Source organism: Coloeus monedula (assembly GCF_965178545.1).
Source record: "Coloeus monedula genome assembly, chromosome: 1".
In the NCBI taxonomy this organism is placed as follows: Eukaryota; Metazoa; Chordata; class Aves; order Passeriformes; family Corvidae; genus Coloeus; species Coloeus monedula.
The window spans coordinates 63646878-63662876 of NC_138781.1; the positions used below are offsets into that span (position 1 = coordinate 63646878).

The following is a 15999-nucleotide window of genomic DNA, read 5'->3' on the forward strand; positions in this document are numbered from 1 at the left end:
ACTGGGTGCCCTGTGCTAAACTTATGTTTTTATGACAAGGAGTTTTCCTATAGAAACAAAATCACAAACTAGAAAAACCACAGGGCTGCTGAAACTTCTACCAGGCTGCTAGCTTGAACCTGCTCCAACTCTGCACCAAATGCAAATATGGTTACAATTTATTATTTATTACTTGTCTCACATTGAAGTGGATGCCTGTGAAAGATCCCTGTGTGTGATTTTGAAAGAGTAAGAAAACAACGGTGATGGCTACGTGTCCACCAGGCTTGACTGTGGTCTGAAAGATACACCTGCTTTATATTTCACCTATGACTTAACGTGGGCAGATTTTACTCTCTCTTTTTTTGAATTTCCTGTCTGACAATTGAGCAATCTGGCTGCGAGCTGTTAAAATAGATGCTGTGTCCCACCTCAGACTTGGCTGTATTTTGCTGGCATGCGGAGCAAGGAGCTCCTCCGTGAAGTGCATGAGGCGCACTGGAATTCCTCATGCTGAAGTCTGAAAACATGAGTCGTTGTCATTCTCCCACATAATACTTTCACACTGCTGTCCTAAAAATTCACACTCAGAGATTGGTTTGCATGGGAAGTTTCACATTTGATGGCTCAGAGAAAGGACAAGAAACTATTGCTGCAGGAATGGAGATAACAAGTGGCTGGCATTGCATTTCTGCTTGTTCTGAATTTAGAATCCTGGGGTGTTAAAATGAGCTGGTGGAGGAAGGCCATTAATAAGATGCTCACAGGGTTGTTTGAATGAACTGAAAAACAGTCGGGAGATAGCTTGGGGAGGATTAAATCAAACAAACAAACAAAAATGTATCAGTTTACTGAGACAGCCTTCCAAGTAGTCTTCAGCCTTATGGTACAGCAACCAAATGTAATCAAAAGTCCCTGCTACATGATGGCAAATGAAACATGTTGAAAGCATCCAAATATCCCTATCCAGCAGGAATATAGCAGAAAAGAGAAAAAGGTTAGCAGCATTTCAGGCTCTTCCCCATCCACGTCCCAGCGCTGGCCCCTCAATTAACACTAACGAGTCCCAGGAGATGGTCACTGCCACACAACCACAAGTCCCCACTTCACTGAGTCTTGCCCAGACAGCCCTGCCTTTGCTTTGTCTGAGGAACTTCCTCTCGCCTGCCATAAACACGCAAACTTGCCATGGATGCACAGGTCAGCAAATCCGGTTCTACTGCACTGCTGACTATCTCTTCTCATCTCAAGATTGCTGGTGCCTTTTTCCTCCTTCAGAAAACCCCAATTTCTTGAGAAACTCAACTTTTCCCTAGTAGGGTTGCCCTCTATCTCATGATCTGGAACAAAACACCTCTTAAAAAAAAAAAAGGCAAAATCAAAGGCATCTGAAAAGCCCACAAATCAAAAGAAAGAAGAAAAATGTCTGCAACATTTTAAAATCATAGCTTGTATGGAAATCATATGGTTTGGGAACTCAATTTTTGCATGCTTGAGTTTAATACTGTCAGAGTCCCGAAAGTAGAATCCAAAAATCCACAAAAAACCCCAAAAAAGCTCATTGATGCAAACAAAAGCCAAATGTGCTTTTGCAACTTGCAGACAGGTATCCAACCATACATTCCCTAGGTAAAAACTTCAGTCTCCATATGTAAAACTACATGACCATGTGTCTCTGAGGTCAAAAACATACATGCATATTGTTGAGGTTGAAAAAGAGACTGCAGCTAAAGAAAATGTGGCTTTTGACGGTTAAAAAAATAAACTGTGGAAGAAAACATCACAGGGAGCTTTTAAAATTTACCTGTCTACTCCTGGAAACTCCTTTTGGTGTGGTAGACCTCATATATGCCATACGCCCAACCAACAAACCCAACCATTTCTCCTCCTCCTGAAAAACACTGCTTTTAGTGCAAACTCAAGTGTTAAAGGCCAACACACTCCTTGGATTAAATCGATAACACTTGATATAACTACAGTGCATTACTTTTCAAAGAGTAAGAAACTGCCTCCAGGAAATTTCAGGTTGTGTTTACTCAAATACAGCAGGTGAAGAGGAAGTCATATAAAATGTGTAAGATACTCAGCAGCATGGCACTTTGGTGAGTGCCTATACTTTTTGCTGTGATACAGGGTGATTTAGGACATGCATATGAGCAAAAAATGGGATTTTAGTTTCGAAATAATCCCTAACAGTGCCCCCATAGCCGAGGGCAGAAGTCCAGTCCTGTACTTCCATTTTGACATTTTTGTCCACAATACATTCTGCATTACACAGCACTTAGGAGCGACGGAGAAACGGCACAGAAGGAACACCACTGACACAGCAAGGGCTTGAGAAACACAGACCATCACCTGCTTGTACAGTAACTGCCCAGTGGAGTGGTTCTCTTAAAACTATTTGCTGTGTTAACTCTAAGAGAGAGACTCCAGACAGAAACTTGTTGCATTTGAGTGAGACAGCACAATGCATAAATATCGAAATAAAAAAAGATCTTTGAGATAAAAGCTGAAAGAGAGCTTCATAAAGACCATCTCTTGACTCTCTGCATCATGATTTACCTCCAGGACTTTTTGAGGCAGACTGGTTATTTAGATAACTCATTTCGATCTAGAAAAGGTATGATTCCCCTTGTTACCTCAGGGTTTGTTCCAATGCTTCTCCTGAAACCTGTGCTTGGTCTCTAAGTACTTTCTATATCCAAAGATTTGGTGCAAGGCCCTGGGCTACAACCAAAGGACTGCAGACAAATCCCCACCAGTCCTGGGTTAACCTGTGCAGCTCAAGCCTCAGCTGCAAGGTCAGGCTCTACCCTCCCACCCCGTCCTGTGATCCCCTGCACCTGCGTGCCGAGTCCCATGCAAGAACAGTCACATGTTCGTAGTCTGGAGGAGAAGTGTGAGCCCAGACCTGCAGCAAAGAGCCCACAGCCTGGGGACTGGGCTGAGCATCCGAGCTCACGAAACACATAAAGACTCTATTTTTGTTAAGGCAGGCATTATTAGACTCTCATTACATACTCTTATTACTCCCCTGCTCCAGGATTCGAAAAGCCTAAAGCAGACTGAACTTTAATTATGACAAATTAAAAACATCATCAATTTTAGAAACAACAGCAAAAAGCAGTTCCCCTTTTAGACTGATGCCCACTATAAAACCTTGGGAAAGGAGACAGCACTCAGCCGATGGTCTGCCTGAGCCTGCTCCCTTCTGCTCCCAGAGAGATGGGAATGCAAGAGAGGGAGGGAAAAGCATCAGTGATTTTCCAAGGCATGCTGGCTTTTGATGAAAACTGTACCGCATATTCAGGAAGAGAGAGAGGAGGTAATCAAATCTGGTTATCTCAAAATCATTATGACCGGGTAGATTTTGGAGCCGGAGTTGTTTGTTGGAATCCACCCCTCCAGCCCTCGCGTTTGAAATAGAACAGATGTGCAACATAACAGGAAAAAAATCCAGCTCTATTGTGACAAATTCTTAACCAATTTTTTTGGAAAGATTTAAAATAACAGTTTCTGTTGCGTAGGCTGTGATCCTGTTGACGTCTGTGTTCAGTAGCCCAGCACTTTCATATACATAAAACGAGAGGTATTTTTGGTGGAAGGAAGCACTGTCAGAGTATCCGATTGGTAAAATAACTTAAAAATCACATTTCAACAGTAACTTCCAACTGCCCTAGAGCACGAGTTAATGAGATCACATGGAAACATACTGCAAACCAGGAAACATATTTTATACAAGACCAAAACAGTGGAAAAAAAAGTTAAATACACAACATAGTGGGGCTTCGTTCTGTGCACTTCACCTTTCTTGTTTGTGTTAGTGCACAGGCACACCGGGTGCCTCCTGACGGACCGCGGCACAGCGCCTACAGCCGCTTGCTGCAACGGAAAGATAAAAGCCTGTTTGGTCAAACTGTCCTACTCCTGCCCTTGAAGTCGTCGACAAAAAGCTGCCCTGGACACAACAGCCAAGGGCCGGCCTCTCTGTTGAACGTGGGCTACTTGGCACTACAGTGGGTGAACATAAAAGGCTTTTTCTAAGTAAATGGGAAGGCTCTGAAGGATTTACCTGGTGTTAGAAGTCTCCACCCCAGCTCTGAAAGGCAGTGAGTGCCTAACTTTGGGTGGCCAGACCCAAAGGGGTTGTTGGTTTCCCAGTGCTAAATTGAGCCAGGGTCTTGAAAGGAGCTTGGCAATGCAGAGGAGAAGGAGAACGATGAGGAAGGGGAGTGTGCTGTAACATAAAGAGCCATGCACCATTCCACCACAGTTTCGGGAGACAGCACATGGCAGAGAGGTGCTGGCTAAAGAAAGGTGAGACTGACAAGGTTGAGAACCAGGGAATGCATTGCTAATTGAAACATTTCAGCTACATTCTCACTGCTTTCATTTTGAGAAAGGCAGCTTCACTGTCAAGAGCAAGAAGCCAGGCGTGCTTGGGGAAGAGGAGAAAAAGGGGAGACCATCAAAACCAGGGACTGGGAACAGCCTACTAACCCTTGGAAAGCTGAACTATTTTCCTGAACCACATGCTTCTACATATTACAGCTTCCAGAAAACTCCAAAATAAAGTGTATAACTGAGACAGAAAGATAATGCAATGAATGTAACTCAGATTTTGGCTATTCTGTGCTGCTTCCTACCCAGAGCCCTTTTGTGATAAATAAATTTGATGAACAGATTGAACCACTATCCGCTGAAAAATTAGGTTTGCTTCTTTAAACAGAAGTGGTGGGAAAGATGGAAAAAACCAGAAAACCACTGTCCTGAAGAGACAGAAAAAGATTGATAGACAGCCTCCGGATGAGCTGAAATAATTTCAGACAAGCTGAAATAATTCACAAAAGAACCATATTCTTACTTAACTTGTATTCACTGTGCATAAAGCATAAATGTAAAAGGCCCTGCAACAGTCACCATAATGAGACCATATCCTTGTCCTACCATATAAAAATACTGAGACTTAATAAACTTTAAGTAAAGCCACAGGTTTCATGGCACCCAATTGGCCCACTGCCTGAGCTTTTGAACGCCCCATTTCCAGACTGCCCAGATTGGGGCTCATCCCCTGGGAAGTGGATAACTGGTTACAACCTATGCATAGCCAGCTCCTAGAACAGCCTCTTTTACCCTTCAAGGCTTTACTTGTGGTCACACCACACCAACAACAGAGGCAGTGTCACAAGACACAGTTAAGTGGAGTGAGTGGATGGGCAGATTTGGGAGGAAGCAGAGACAGAAAAGGGAAGGAGGAAACAAAAGCATGCAGTAAAGATACTATTGGGATTTCCCTGAGTTGGGGTTCCTTACCTCATGTAGGATGTTGGAGACAGAGGCTTTGGTTTGGCCCACTGGTAGGGATGCTGTGGCACAGACAGGTACTGCTCGCAGAAGTTTCCCTTCCTGATGTGCTGAAAGCTGGAGAAGTCTTCTGGTGACAAATCAGCAGTTGGCGATATGGTCCCATGATCCTCGCCAGCTGGTTCAGTTTTGAGAGTCATGGATGGGGTGTGATCAATGGCGGTCTTCCTCGACTTGATGGGAATCCCATCATTCATATCGATGGTGCTGTCAGTGGTGAGGGCATTGATGGCAGCGACGATGGCGGAGCTGGTGTACTGGTTTGTGTTTCCCAGCCAAGTGTCATCCGTGACACTCACCCGCGGTGAGTTTTGCGGAGAAGGAGTGGGGGAGTGGTGTGGGGAATAGGAGGTCTGCCGGCCATTAAGGCTGTACTTCCTCTTGTTGCAGGGAGACGGAGGCCTGGAGTTGCGAGCCCCCAGCCAGTTCTCCTCTGTGATGCTCGTTCTAGGAGATGTTGATGGAGAGTGCCTTGGGGAACTGAGCAAAGTACAGGCCACCATGCTGCGTTGGTAGCCCTCCTCTGTGTCGGTGGTCTTCGGAGAGACACACGGGGATTGCCACGGAGAGGTCTGAGGTGAAGTGTATGGATACGAGTAGTTAGACTCATAGGAAGACGCTTCAGAGTTGCAGCTTCTGGAAGACAAGCTACTTGCTGGACTGAGGCACGACGGGTCTCTGTATGCCTCGATGTTTGGCAAGTTCAAAGTGGCAGTGGAAGGTGACCGCTTGGTGTTAGGGATGGCCTCCTCCACCTCATCGTGGAAAAACTGGTTGTTGTTATGATGCAATCCCATGTAAGACGTGATCTCAATTCTGGGGCTCTCCAGTGCTGGAGCTCCATTAGGTCTCATGTTTGGTGGCAGGTAGTATTCGGAGGCCGCGCTGTCAATGTGTCCTCCATATCCAGAGGGATGGTTTGCCGATGGGACAACTGAAATGACGGGATTTGATGTCTGCAGGCCATGACATGGAGTTGACAATGAGGAATGTGCCACATTTAGAGGCAAGCCAGCACTTACATTTGAAGATGCATAATTATAGTGTTCTGGAAGAAACAAACAAACAACGAAGAATGACATGAGGTGCTGCACAAATAATACTCACTTAGTAACATACCCAGCTGAAATGGAGGGACATGGCACAACACACAAAAGCACAGCTCTCCTTAACAACCCAGCCCACAGGTGTGCCATGTGGGGGGAGAGGCTGCAGACTAGCATCCTTGAAAATGACACTAACTGAACAGCACAAGACAAGGTATCTTGGGATGGAGGATGTACACAGAGTTGGTCTTGAGTACATGCTTCTTAGGTGAACCTTCAGAGCAAAAAATTGAGTCTTCAAACAACACTGTTTCAGGATTCCAGGAGACTGCAGCACTCAGAGATGCAACTAAAGAGATGTGTTTTTACATAAGTGAGCCTAATTCCCTCCCTGAAAAGTTGGAATACACAAAAAACACTGGACAAAAAAAAAAGTGGAGGCAGACTAACGCAAAGAACAAGATCAATTGCATTCTGTTAAAAAAATTATACACAACTGAAATTTCCATTACAGCAAGTTTCCAACTGGTTCCAGTTAACTAGGATTTTGGAAAAAGATGGATCTATTGACCTGCTTGGTTTCTGGGACCACTTATCCTCCAGCCCAACTGGCAGAGGCCAGGTGAAGGATAAACATGGATGTCTCACTACTCAGCAACAGCTGAAATTCCACTGAAATTGCTGGTTATTGCGCATACCACATCAAGCGCTGCCAGCAGCGTGCTCTGGGACAGCTCTCCAACCATTTAACAGTGCCGGGTGTACACAAGCAAGAGCAGAGCTGCACAGCCACTGTGGAAAACCTGGAAGGTGACAGATCACTTCACAGCCTTGTGCCAATGGGCTCCCTGACGGAGCACAGGGAACAACATGCCCTTCACATGCCTCCATCCCTGCTGCACTACAGGAGCCAGCGTCTCAAAGCTGGTCCACACGGGATCATCTCTGCCTCGCCTCACTGTCTGCCTGCTGAAGGGACTCCTTGAGCTCTGCTCCCCCGTTCCAGGGATGCATATGTGACTCTTTTTGCCAGCCAGAGGTATCAGTGGACTGCCCATGAGGGAGATGGGCAGCCCTCAACCAAGGACAACATGCCCCTGGTGCTCTGAGCTGTGGTGGGATGAGGAATCACCATCTCTAGTCTTTCCAAAATAGGGAGGCTCTGTGTCACCAGGACACATGAGCCAGACATGCAAGCCCTTATGCCAGTATCTCTTACTTTACTGGGAAAAGAGAGCAAAACCTTTGTATCAGGGACAATGACCACTGAACTCTGAGTCTGGGTACAGGTTCTTCTCAGCAATCTGGAAATGCACCCAGCTCCAGCCCCATGATGTGCTTGCAGTGCATCAGCCTTCCCCGAGGTTTATTATGGCAACAGCATCACTTTTCTGCAGGACAGAGGGAAACACTACATCCCCTGTGGCCACAGCCAGTCCACATGGGAAACCTGTCCCTTTCCATCCCAGGAGGCAAGATCCCTTGGCAGTCACCTTGCACACCTTCCCTCGGAAGATATGGAAAAGCTGTATTAATTACTGCAGCTGCTACTCCCGAGGCGACCAGGGAGCTCTGCAAATGCAAACGAGCCTCTGAGCTGGTAACCAGCACAGCCAGCTATTCTCTTTCTCTTGTTTATCAGCTCAGCCCTCTCTGGTGTCATCCACCTGTGATCCCATGCTCACCTTTCTCATTGGCAACGACTCCAAGGCAAACGGTACTTAGGAAAAATTAATGTGCTGTGGCAGCTTCACAGCAGCTCCAGCTGATGTATGTCATGGCAGGTAACGGTCAGGAATGATGAGCAACAACACCTTTTGAACTCGCTCTCTAGTCTGCCCTCAGATACTGGCCATTTGCTGAGGAAGGGTCATTAAATTACACTGCAGTGTGCCACAAATAACACTGGATTATTCAAAACATTGCTGCAGCTTCATGCTCTATTCAAACAACCAGGCAGGCAGGAAATACAGCAAAAGAGGTGCTACTTGACAAAATCCAACTGCATTGGTCACATGGAGGTGTAGATCTGCCTGGGGGATCAGAATCCCCTCCTTCCAAAATCAGTTCCCTTTTGTTGCTGCCCTGCCACTTGGCCGTACCAGCCGGTGTCACTACAACCACCACCACTCCTCTCCTGCCCTTTGTACAACAGTGGTAAGACCTTATCTGTTTCAGAAATTAGCTCAGAGAAAGGGTCTACAGTAGCGCCTTCAGGGCAGCTTCAGCCCCTTCACTGCTTCCTCCAGCTCCAGAAGAAGGTGATGTCCATGGCACCACACTGCTGCTGGGACACTGGCTATGCTCTTCTTCTACATACTCTTCCACAGCCTCCTGGTCTGGCATATAGTTGGAAGGCACTGGTGACATGGCACAGCTGGGAATCGCTTTCCAGCCAGTCCCCACCATGCAGCCAGACAGCCCAGGCAGGGGACCAGGGGCTCAGCAGGCTGCCGCAGCTCTGCACCCACCAAGCGGGCTTTGCCTCTGCTGACTGCAAAATCAGTGCTTTCAGATCTTGTATTAAAAATAAATAAGTAAACAAACAAAATAACAGGGGTAAGTACTGTGAGCCCAGCAACTGACTTAAATTCTAATGCATGACTAGGGTGAAATTCAAACACTGCAGTCTGCTGGAGATCTGCAGCCCAGGCTGAATAGGCAATATAAAGCTCAGACGAGCCTTTGGAATCCAGTTAAAAACAAATTATTAAAAGACAGGCTCAAGTGCTATGAGCAACAAGTTCCCTAATTCACATGGCAAGGAATAGCCACTTTTAGAACTATTATGCATTTTTTTAAAGCCAACTTTTAAAGGACCAAGAAAAATCACATCATACAACTCATACAATAGTACTCAAAATAGAAAGATGCAAGATCCAAAGCCCTCCAAGCATATTTAGGTATCCTAAAACTACAGGCAGCATGTAGAAAATATGTCCACCAAATATAAAAGCCTCAAAGCCAGAACTAGGAACAGGATAGAGCCCTTGGTTTGTGAGCTAAAAACCACCAGCTACAATTTCTCAAAAAGCTCATTCTCCAAAACTTCCATATTTACAAAATTCATCAAACACACATCCATAGCCGGCATTTATAACATGCTGATGTTTTCCTCACCAGGGTGAATAAGACAGGCAGAAATAAAATGCTGCATCACGTAATGCAGCTGTGTAGGATATTTTAACAGTCCTGACAGGGATGAAAGGCAGGTAATGCTTTGCCATGGCATCACTGTTATGACTGTGATTCACAGAGGCATCCAGGACCAGTGTACTGACTACCAAGACACTTTTAATAGTGTATTCTAATATCCTGAGCCAAACCCCAGTATCAGATAGATCAGTAGGTTTGTAACAGTTCCAACAAATCCACACTTAAGTATAACTAGGACAAGAGACTGGACCCTTTTGAGTTGTGAGCACACCTCCATATAGTACATTTCCCTTTGTAGTAGTTAAAAAACTCCTTTTTTCCTCTAGTTAATTTCACAGCAAGCAAGTTTTATTCCTTTCATTAATGGGCTGATCCTGCAAGGCACTGGGCACCACCGTTTTATATTTAAATACTTTAAATAGGAATGCTGAACACCTGCAGTCTGTAGGGTCTTCAGAGAAGATGAGGGCTGTGGTACATTGCTCAAGATAAAGCCACATCTATGCCTGTGTTTAAATTCATGCTCTCAAAATTGCGTAATAGAGTTAAGTACTTTTCTCAGACTAGGACTTTGACACTTAATTTGCTTAGGCCCCTCCACTTTAGACACTTATGTGTCTAATCACTAGAACACTCATCTGGAAAGCTTGGTGTGAAACTCTTGAAACTGCCTTTTTCTGAAAATTAGAAGCTCATAACAACTATTTGGACACTGACATTGTGCCAGAGAGGTGGGCAACTGGGAAGAGCTAGGAAGGTGCAAACACCTTCACTCATATCCTGGCAGGTTGCATTAGGCAGGCAAGGATTTGGAAACCTGCTAGAATTTACAGGCAAAAAAATAAGGCACATAGCAAACAGCCCTACTCTGAGGCAGCGTTAAGTCATCCACTTGTACACGACCTCTTTACGGTGATCCGCTATCACCGACAGCGCAACGAGTTAACCACGCACCAGGAAGCGGCAACCTCCTCTCTCCGCCAGTTCCAGGCTTGTTCGCCTCATTTCCACCTCAAGTATTGCTAAAAGTCATAAAACAGACAGCCGGACCGAGTCACCAGAGTTGGGAACAGTTGTGACCCGTGACAAATTCACGCCCGTTATTTTTATTTGCAGATGACCTTCAAGCTAAACCCTGAGCCTATGTCCGGCTCACGGGGGGATGGGGAAAGGGGGCTGAAGTTTTCAGCGGGGCAACCTCTGTCACGGGCAAGACACAAAGACAGCGGGGAAAGCCGTGCGAGCGGCCAACGAGGGGGTCCGCACATCTCAAACAACTCCAGACTTCTAAAAACTCTGCACCGGCGGCCTCCCGGGTCGTCTCCCCTTGCGCCTGGTTCAGCTGCTGCCAGGACCGCGCCAGATGAGCGCCGGCCGCCCGGGCAGGACTCTATCCCGGTCACCGCGGCCCCGCTCGCAGCTTCCCGGCGCGGCTCAGGCGACAAGCGCCACCCGAGGCCGGGCCGACCTGTCCGGACGGGACTGCCGGCTCCCCCGCCCCGCTCCCCGCGAGGGGAGGTAGCCTTTCCCCCTCCCGAACGGCGCAGCGCAAGGAGGGCGCCCCGCAGCATCCCGCCGCCAGCACCCCCGGAGGTGCCCCGGCCGCCCCGCCGCGACCCACCTCCACCCTCATCGCTGTGCTTGAACTCGAAGAGGAAATCGAAGTCAAACTCCTGCTCGGCCTCCACGCCCGTCATGGCTCCCGCCGCGACCCCCGCCACGCTCCGGCACCCTGGCAGCGGCGGTGGCGCAGCCCCGGCCCGCCCCGTCGGGCTCGCCTCGTCGCGCCCGGACACCTGCTGCCGGCGGGCCGGGCTGCGCGGAGCCCCGGCGCGGCGTGGGACGTCGGCCACTGCTGCGCTCGGTAACGTGACCTCGGCCCCGACGGGCGGCCTGTCTCGTTGCCGCCGCCGCTGCCGCCGCCTCCGATCCGCCCTCCCGCTCGCTGTTGATGTTTCCGGGTCGATGCAAACAACCGCGGTGCCCGGCCTCCCCCGTACCTCCCCGCCGGGGCTCTGCCCCTGCAGCGCAGCTCGTGCACCGCGGGCAGCCCTCGCCCCAGCAGGGGAACCCGGCACCGGGGGAGACCCCAGACCGCCGAGGGTTCGCCGTGGGCGGGATGGGGAGCCCGGGGGTGGGTGGGGAGCAGGACTTCACCTGCTCCCGACCGGCGGTAACGGCGGGGGACCGGAGCGGCTCTTTTCCGCGCTCCGGCGGGAGGGAAGTGGGGAGAGAGGGCTACTCAGCCCACTCAGGGGCGACACCGGCGTGTCCCCTCTTCACTGAGGGCTGATAAGGTTTCTTACGTGGGTGCCCACCACGCCGCGTCTGTGAGGCAGGAGGCTCCGCTTTCATTTATTTATTATTTATTTCACTTAGTCGCAGCACCCACTAGTGCCAGATGCTATAAAAAGCGCAGTAAAGCGGGGCTCGGAACGCTGCCGGCCGCCTCCGTGTGCCGGGGAGGGAAAGGTCCTCTCCGGGCCGCAGCCACACACCGGGAGGGCGCCTGCAAAGGGCTCTGGTGGCGGTGTGGGCACGGTTCTGCCCGGCCTGTCCCTCTTTCCGGTAGTACAGGATAAAATTAGGGAAAAAGTAAATTAAGCCTTTCTTTATATTTCGAGGTGCTTTCCAGTCATGTTACACCGGCCGGTCTAAAGGTCCCCGCCAGGCAAAGGAGCGCCCGCCCCAGCAGCTCGGCTCGGCTCGGCTCGGCTCGGCTCCTGAGTTGCCGAAGCTTCAGGCCAGATTTCAAAAGGAACAGGTTTTTTTAAGCAGTTATGGAAATAGTATTCTGTTATAAACTCAGGGAATACCATTTTCCAGGCTTGCGATTGAAATCTCCATCAGAAAGTGCCAGGAAAACACAATTTTTTTCCATCTGAGCCCATTATACTTTTCTCCCTCCTCGCCGGGACGAGCCTCGCTGCAGGCTGGGCTCTCGCAGGAGCCGAGCTGGGCTTTGCCCCGGAGGGCCCCTGAGTGCCGAAGTGCCGGGCTTGAGTCACCCGAGTGTGCTAAAGGCCTTGGCTACAGGGGAACCCCTCCCCCTGCGCCTGCCCCGACCGTGCTCGCCCCGGGGTGCCGGAGCAGGCCGCGGGCGGCCCGCCCCGGCTGGGGAGAGGCGCCGCGCCGCAGGGACGAGCGTCCCGCTTCACTCGTGCACGTCCCCCAGCCCTTGCCCCAGCGGCGGGTACGGATGTGCTCCCGCCGCTTTGCCCAGGGCCTACAGGCGGGACAGCCGCCTCGCCCCAGCCACCACCAGTGTCACCCCCCCTGCGGCCGCTCTGCCCATCTCTGCTCCGGCGGGGAGGCGAGGAGAAGCTCCCAAGTACCTGCTGCCCTCGATCCTTCGCCTCTCCCGCATGTGGTACCTGCAGGGTGGGTAAATTGTCCCACACTATTTACGGACGGCTTGATTTGCCAGTGACATCATTATTAGTGCTGTCAATGAAATATTTCGATTGGCACCCTTCCCTTGGAGAAATAGGAAAGATGTGTCATGGAAAGGTTAGAAACGAAGTGATATCCCATGTGGGGCCAGAGTAACAGTGACCCTCCCGTTAATAGTCCAGTTTGAAACAGTGTCATTAAACGGAGTAAAAGGGAAGGAGCGATGGGGAGGGCGGTACACCCCAGCAAGGCCATTTCCGTGTCACCAGCCGCCCTTGCACGACCCACGGACCGATCCACCAGCTCAGCCGCTGCCCACCCAGCCTCTCCTTGGAGTTAACTGGAGTTGTTCTAACTCCATAAAGCAGGTTCAACAAGGGATGCATCAGACAGTCTGCTCCAGCTGCAGCCCCCCAGGCTGAAGGGGAATTTAACTTGTCCATGGCATTAAACCTGGTATAACCACTGGCATTTTCAAAGGTAAAGGACTCCACACCTCGCTACCACACAGAGAAAAAAGCGAGGTCTTCCCACTGGGACTCTTTGCGAATTTCTTCCCAGACTAAGCAAGAAATAAAGTATTTTCTTTGACTGTTGTAGTTTGGCAATCAAGTGGCACCTTAATTTGCAGGCAGCAATCCTGACACACAGGGCTCCCCTACGTGTTTCCTGGATTGGGTCACGCTTTCTGGCTGGACTTATTTTCTTAATCCCTTACAAAATACACTACCATGGAAGAGAACTATCGACGAGGGTTGGTGCATTTTAACATAGGTATCAGAAATGCCACAGAAATAAAGAGGGGGGATTTTTTTTCCCTTTACAAGAAGCTGCAGAACGCTTTCTGTGTCAGCTGCCTCTGGATGTAGTTTTTACAAGTGGGTGTATTCAGTGCCCTTGGAGCCCAGGGCATTGGAAGCGCCGTGCGTGCAGCCCACGGATGTCCGAGCGTGCGACTGGCATGCCAGCCACTTCTATTAAATACAGTGTAATTAGCTTCCATCCTTTCCATCCTAAAAGGCTCTCCATGCTTCACAAGTTTAGCCACAGTCAGAGCTCCGCTTGTAGCTTTTGCCCTGGCAGAATCTCGTCAACTGCAATGAACTCCTGGGGTGAAAATAGCTATGTAAAAATAAAAATAATTATAAAAAAAAATTTAAAAGACATGGGTCTTGAGCTCCCTTCCAGGTTTCCGGGGAAAAGCCCGGGGAATGGAGTCCCGTTGTCCCACGCTGCAGAATGAACGCGCTGGACATAGATGAGCCCCCCGCTTCGCTTCCTCACAACTTTCTCTGGCCGGGACGTGCGGGCTCGTTGCGCGCTGCTCGAGCCTCAGCAGCAGCCTCTGCAACGCGGCGGCACCACCGGACAGGGAGGAAACTTGGGAGCCGGGGACCAGCCGGGAGGGGAGGAGGGAGCACGGGACAGGGCAGCCGCCGAGCCCGCAGCGGGGAGCCGGGAGCTGCCCCGCACCTGCCGCGGCGCGGAGGAGATGCCCGGCGGGGATGCCCCCGGGGTCCCGCTGCCGGGGCCGAAAGGCGCCGTAAGGAGCGACGCAGTGCGAAAGTTTCGGCGATAGGCAGAGCGGTGCTGGATAGCGATGCTCCGGGGGAAGAACAGCGTCCCGATTGGCAAGAGGGGAGGGTGAAGTCGGTCCCCTCACCAGCCAGACGCTACCCCTGGCAGGGCCAAGTTCAGCCCGGAGGAGCTGCGCGCGTCCCGAGCCCCGCTCCCACCATCTGTCTCTCTAGAAACTTTGCCTCTGTGTTTTCAGGGCACTTTTCGCAGCAGGGGCAGAGAATGAAGCCGCGATTCAGAGCTGGGATAGCGGGGCAAGCGCTTCCCCGTAGACGGGCCGGCGGCGGCAGGGCGCCCGCCCGGCGGGGCGCGGGGTACGCGGGGCGGCAGAGCCCCGCAGCCCGGCCCCCTGTCTCCGTGTGCCGGGAGCGCCGGTACAGCGCCTGGCACTGCCCGGGACTCCTTCCTTTTCCCAGGAGCGTGGGTTGGCTGCAGTGGTGGGCTGTTTACTGACCTCCCCTAGATCAAACCGCGGGATGGGGAGGGAATCCCCAAGCGTGTCCCACTGACCGGATCCCAGACGCCCTCGCCGGGAGCGGGCCCGGGCCCAGGGCCGGCGGGAAGCGGCCGGGAGCAGCGGCGCGGCCGCGGCGGCGCCGTGCGAGAGGCGAAAGAGACACCTATTGGCAAGCGGCCGCCGGCGAACCTCCGGGCCGCCGCGGGGAAACACCGGGGGACACCGCTGCCCGCCCGCCCGCCCTCCGCCCCCCGCAGCGCCGCCAGTTACCTTCCTCCGCCGCCTTCATGGTGCTGCCGAGCGGGCGGGCGCCGTCCTGCGGGGCCGCCGCCGGCCTCTCTCTCCCGCTGGATGGGTCCCGCGACGGCGGCGCGGCGGCGGCCGGCGGGGCAGCGCTTGGCATCCACCCGGCGGGGCGGCGGAGCCCGGAGCCGCGCCCTGGGCCACTGCCGGCCCCTCGTCGCCTGTCCCGCCTGTCCCGCGCCCCCCCGCCCGCCTTCACGACCCGGTGACCGGGGCCGCGCCGCCCCCGGCGTGGTAGCCGCGCCCGCGGAGGCACAGGAGCTCGCCGCCGCCGCCCCCCCGGGGACGGGGCATGGAGAGGAGGGCGGGTGTGCGTGGGGACTTCGGAAGCACTGCCCGCGCTGAGGCGACGGGATGGGGCGGCAGGCGCTGCCGCCCGCGGAGACCCGCAGGAGGGGGACGGGGCAGTGAGTGTGCGGAGCGGGGAAGTCTCGCTCTGACGCAGGGCTGCGCGCCCGGCGCCGCCTTTTTAAAGCTGGAAAACACCCCCCCACCTCCCTTCCCCTCCCGGCCCCTCTCCCCGCCCCGGCCCCGTGATGTCAGCCGGGCCCCGGCCTCGCCGCCGGCGGGCGGCCAGCGGGAGGCGGGCACCGGCGGGCACCGACGGGCCCCGGCCGCCCGCCCGCCCCTCCGCGGGGCACGGCGCCCGCCCGGCCCCGGCTCCGCCGCCACCGCCCGCGGGGTCCCCTCAGCCTGCGGGAGCCGGGTGCCCTCCTGCGGGAG

The 15999-nt window shown here is 52.2% G+C and overlaps 1 protein-coding gene across 5 annotated transcripts in view; it reads right to left on the reverse strand.

Annotated features, from left to right (window-relative positions):
• The window catches only part of NFATC1 (nuclear factor of activated T cells 1), a 110952-nt gene extending 95246 nt beyond the window's left edge, over window positions 1-15706 (reverse strand). For all 5 annotated transcript variants that reach the window (XM_082291893.1, XM_082291891.1, XM_082291890.1 and 2 more), the window contains exons 1-2: window positions 15244-15706; window positions 5293-6391 (exon numbers count right to left, since the gene is read on the reverse strand). In XM_082291893.1, coding sequence (XP_082148019.1) covers window positions 5293-6391; window positions 15244-15376 — 1232 coding nt within the window. In that variant the 5' untranslated portion in view covers window positions 15377-15706. The remainder of the gene's footprint in view (window positions 1-5292; window positions 6392-15243) is intronic.
• Window positions 15707-15999: the final 293 nt, after the last annotated feature.